Source organism: Microcebus murinus, chromosome 1 (genome assembly GCF_040939455.1).
Source record: "Microcebus murinus isolate Inina chromosome 1, M.murinus_Inina_mat1.0, whole genome shotgun sequence".
NCBI classification, from domain to species: domain Eukaryota; kingdom Metazoa; phylum Chordata; class Mammalia; order Primates; family Cheirogaleidae; genus Microcebus; species Microcebus murinus.
The window spans coordinates 149,667,600-149,672,468 of NC_134104.1; the positions used below are offsets into that span (position 1 = coordinate 149,667,600).

Genomic DNA, 4,869 nt, shown 5'->3' on the forward strand with positions numbered 1-4,869 from the left:
AAAATGAAGAGACTTAAAAGTAAAAGCTAACATAATATGCTGGAAAAAATAAAGAAAAAAAAAGTAAGACTAAAACAATCGAAATTTTAGAAGAAAACACAGAGGTGAATCTTTAGAACTTGGGCTAGGGAAGATTTCTTAGATACAACACCAAAAGTATGGCTTATAAATTAAAAAATTGACAAATGGACTTCATCAAAATTCAAAACTTTTGTACTTCAGAAGACACTATTAAGAAAATGAAAAGACAAGAAATAGACTGGGAGGGAAAAAAAAGAAATAGACTGGGAGAAAATGCTTGCAAAACACATATATGATAAAAGACTTGTATCCAGAATTTACAAAATTGCATACAACACAATAGTAAGAAAACAAACAACTCAACTAAAAATAGGCACAAAGCCTCAATTAGAGGAATAAGTTTTTCTTTCTTTCAGATATATTTCACAGCTTGGTAAATATCATAAATAATAATGTAATTGTATATTTCAAAATTGATAAGAGAGTAAATTTCAAATATTTCAACACAACAAAAATAAGTATTTGGGGTGATGGATATGTTAATTATCCTAATTTAATTATTTTACATTGTATTCACAAATAACATCACTTTGTACTCCATAAATAAATACAACTATAATTTGTCAATTTATAATTTAAAAACTTAAAATTTAAAAAAGGCCAAAAGAGTTTGCTACGGGAAGTGACGGAATCTGGGTGGAGTTGACGGGCGGCGCTGTCTCTTCCTCTCCACGCGGTTGAAGAGACCGGTCGGCCCGAACGCCTTGTGCTGAATAATGCCGGGAAAACTCCGTAGTGACGCCGGTTTGGAATCAGACACAACCGTGAAAAAAGTAGAGATGCCGCGAAAGCAAGCTGAGAAGAAAAATAGAAAAGAGAAGCCAAAATCCAGTAAGACTGAAGAGGCAGCAGAAGAGGAAGAAACTATTCCCCCCAAAGCTAAACAAGTTAAAAAGAAAGCAGGTCCTTCTGAGGTTGACATGAACTCTCCTAAATCCAAAAAGGCAAAAAAGAAAGAGGAGCCAATTCAAGATGACATTGTTTCTCCTAAAACCAAAAGTGTGAAAAAGAAAAAGGAACCCTTGGAAAAGAAAGTTTCTTCTCCTAAAACCAAAAATATAATCAGTGAGGAGCCTTCTGAAGAAGAAATAGGTATTTCTAAGCCCAAGAGAATGAAGAAAGAAAAGGAAGTGAATGGAGAAATAGGGGAGAAGAGCCCAGAACTGAAGAATGGATTCTCTCATTCTGAACCTGACTCTAACTCCATTGAAACTGCCAGTGAAGAAAGTAACAGTGAGATAGAGCAGGAAATATCTGTGGAACAAAAAGAAGGAGCTTTCTCTAATTTTCCCATATCTGAAGAGACTATTAAGCTTCTCAAAGGCCGAGGGGTGACCTTCCTGTTTCCCATACAAGCAAAGACTTTCTATCATGTCTACAATGGGAAGGACTTAGTTGCACAGGCACGGACAGGAACTGGGAAGACATTCTCCTTTGCCATCCCTTTGATTGAGAAACTTCAGGGAGAACTGCAAGACAGGAAAAGAGGTCGTTCCCCTAAGGTACTAGTTCTTGCACCTACAAGAGAGTTGGCAAATCAAGTAAGCAAAGACTTTAGTGACATCACAAAAAAGTTGGCAGTGGCCTGTTTTTATGGTGGAACACCCTATGGAGGTCAAATTGACCGCATGCGGAATGGCATTGATATCCTGGTTGGGACACCAGGTCGTATCAGAGACCACATACAGAACGGCAAGCTAGATCTCACCAAACTTAAGCATGTTGTCTTGGATGAAGTTGATCAGATGTTGGATATGGGTTTTGCTGAACAAGTGGAAGAGATTTTAAGTGTTGCATATAAAAAAGATTCTGAAGACAATCCCCAAACATTGCTTTTTTCTGCAACTTGCCCTCAGTGGGTATTTAATGTTGCTAAGAAATACATGAAATCTACATATGAACAGGTGGACCTGATTGGTAAAAAGACACAGAAAACGGCAATAACTGTGGAGCATCTGGCTATTAAGTGCCACTGGAGTCAGAGGGCAGCAGTGATTGGGGATGTGATCCGAGTGTATAGTGGTCATCAAGGGCGTACTATTGTTTTCTGCGAAACCAAGAAGGAAGCTCAGGAGCTGTCACAGAATTCGGCTATAACGCAGGATGCGCAGTCATTACATGGAGACATTCCACAGAAGCAAAGGGAAATCACCCTGAAAGGTTTCAGAAATGGTGCTTTTGGAGTTTTGGTGGCAACCAATGTTGCTGCGCGTGGCTTAGACATCCCTGAAGTTGATTTGGTTGTACAAAGCTGTCCACCAAAGGATGTAGAGTCCTACATTCATCGTTCTGGGCGGACAGGTAGAGCTGGAAGGACGGGGGTTTGCATCTGCTTTTATCAGCACAAGGAAGAATATCAATTAGTACAAGTGGAACAAAAAGCGGGAATCAAGTTTAAACGAATAGGTGTCCCTTCTGCAACAGAAATAATTAAAGCTTCCAGCAAAGATTCCATCAGGCTTTTGGATTCTGTGCCTCCCACTGCCATTGGTCACTTCAAGGAGTCAGCCCAGAAGCTGATAGAGGAGAAGGGAGCTGTGGAAGCCCTGGCAGCAGCATTGGCTCATATTTCAGGTGCCACATCAGTAGACCAGCGCTCCTTGATCAACTCAGCTGCGGGTTTTGTGACCATGATCTTGCGGTGTTCAATTGAAATGCCAAACATTAGTTATGCTTGGAAAGAACTTAAAGAGCAACTGGGTGAGGATGTTGATTCCAAAGTGAAGGGAATGGTCTTTCTCAAAGGAAAGCTGGGTGTTTGCTTTGATGTACCTACTGCATCAGTAACAGAAATGCAGGAGAAATGGCATGATTCGCGACGCTGGCAGCTCTCTGTGGCCACGGAGCAACCAGAGCTGGAAGGACCACGGGAAGGATATGGAGCCTTTAGGGGTCAGCGGGAAGGCAATTGAGGCTTCAGGCGACAGCGAGAAGGAAGCAGAAACTTCAGGGGACAGCGGGACGGTAGTCGAGGCTTCAGGGGACAGCGATCAGGTGGTGGCAACAAAAGTAACAGATCCCAAAACAAAGGCCAAAAGCGGAGTTTTAGTAAAGCATTTGGTAAATAGAAGTAGAGGATTTTTATAGCAAAAAGAAAATTAAGTTTGGCAACATAGAACTGAACATCATTTTTCATACAAAGTTACAGGCATACCGTGCTTCCTTTTGACCACTTGCCCAGTCCTGTCTCTTTCGGACAGACAAGCTTCATCTCAATTATTTCATCTGATCATTATCGTTTTTAACTTTATTTCTGCTTCATTATTATGTTTTCCTTTTGAAAAGGTGTTGGAAATTCATTTCACTTTTATTCTAATTCATTGTCTATAGATAAAAATCAAGCATGTATCTCAATACACATTGTAAGTTGACCTGTTTTTGCACTAAAAGTGTCTCTTAATAGTGTCCTTCCTTAAGTACTTAACAGAATGTAACAGTCTCTGGAGGACCACTTCGAGCCTTTGGCAATCAAAGTTCTGTAATTGGCATGCGTTGGCCACCTGCCAAACAAATTACTCATGTGGTTCTATAACATGTCTTCTGAGACTTAATACCAAACAGTGATTTGAAACAAGATTTCAGATTTAGCTGGGTTGTAATACAGTTTATGACATTGTACGCTCTCGATTTCTAGGATATAGTACATTCGATATAGATCACCCATAGTTACCTGCATTTTGGTACATTTTAGCTTCTTGTAAGGTGATTCATGCTTCTGTGAATTCTTCACAGATAGGATATATAGAAGTACATTTTAATAGAAAGCCACTGTCTTTAAGGAATTCCAAATGTATAAGATGGCTCCATAGCTTTCTTTGTAAGTAAGAAGGCTGGATAAATGGTGCTTAAATGACAATGTACTCCACTTCTTCCTATTGGAAGATTAACTTTATTTACCAAGAAGGAATTAAGGGAGGGGGGTTCACAGATGAGCATTGCTGAAAAGTATGTCACAAAAACCCACTGGAAATATTCTTCATGTGCAAGAGGGAAACAAATTTATAACTGTGGAGAGCAAAGGAAGAACAAGTAAAGATGCATGATTCAACATTCTTTTAATGATGAAAACTTAATGGATCATTAATGTTTCTAGAGGTTAACTTCTAGTGGGTAAGATTCAGTTTTTAGGTAGAATTCTTCAATTTAGTTTCTCCAATGGCTTTGTTCCTAAAGCCACCGTATAGGTGGCTTTTTTGTTAGACAGCTTCTCTATTGAAACGTTTTTAGCTGCCTAGAGACTCTTTTAAGACAAACTGTATGGTTATTTTAAGTTGTTGATACGAGGGAACTGAAGAACAACACATAGGAGCTTGAGAGTGGCATTATCTTCTCATCTTAATTCCTACAGATTCTGTATTGGGAATCCTGGAACAAACTATGATAGGAAAATCAAAACTACATGGTCTGTCTCATTTTCGTTCAGTTCGAACAAATAAAATCTTTCTAGGACATGGTTTCTCTCACTTAACCCAGTCTTTATCTCCACCTGCTGTTTTCTTCTTTCTTTTTCTTTTCTTTTTTGGTGCTGGGAAGCAGAGGCCCGGCCAGAAGCCAGGCACGCATCCTTCCTCTAACTGCTGTTTTCTTGATCACCTTGCAGTAGGGGCTCTCATAGCCAACTCAACTCCTGATCCTAGAGGCAGCATCCGTTTTCTATTGGAACTTCAGTTCTATCCTTGAATCCTGACTAGAGGTTTCTTGCCCTCGGTTCTCAGAATTCTCTTGGCCTTTTTCCTTGATCCACTTGTCAATTTTCTCAGTCTACTCCTGGTTCCTCATGGTTTCCCC

At 39.7% G+C, this 4,869-nt stretch overlaps 1 protein-coding gene across 1 annotated transcript; it reads left to right on the forward strand.

The window, feature by feature from the left end:
• Nucleotides 1-696: 696 nt before the first annotated feature.
• LOC142873263 (nucleolar RNA helicase 2) lies at nt 697-4,530 on the forward strand. Its single transcript, XM_076006791.1, has one exon. It carries the CDS (start codon nt 798-800, stop codon nt 2,991-2,993), a length of 2,196 nt encoding a protein of 731 aa, XP_075862906.1. The 5' UTR covers nt 697-797; the 3' UTR covers nt 2,994-4,530.
• Nucleotides 4,531-4,869: the final 339 nt, after the last annotated feature.

What these genes read in the sequence shown, in the direction of transcription:
- LOC142873263 (XM_076006791.1), top strand. Translation starts at nt 798, where the DNA reads ATGCCGGGAAAACTCCGTAGTGACGCCGGTTTGGAATCAGACACAACC.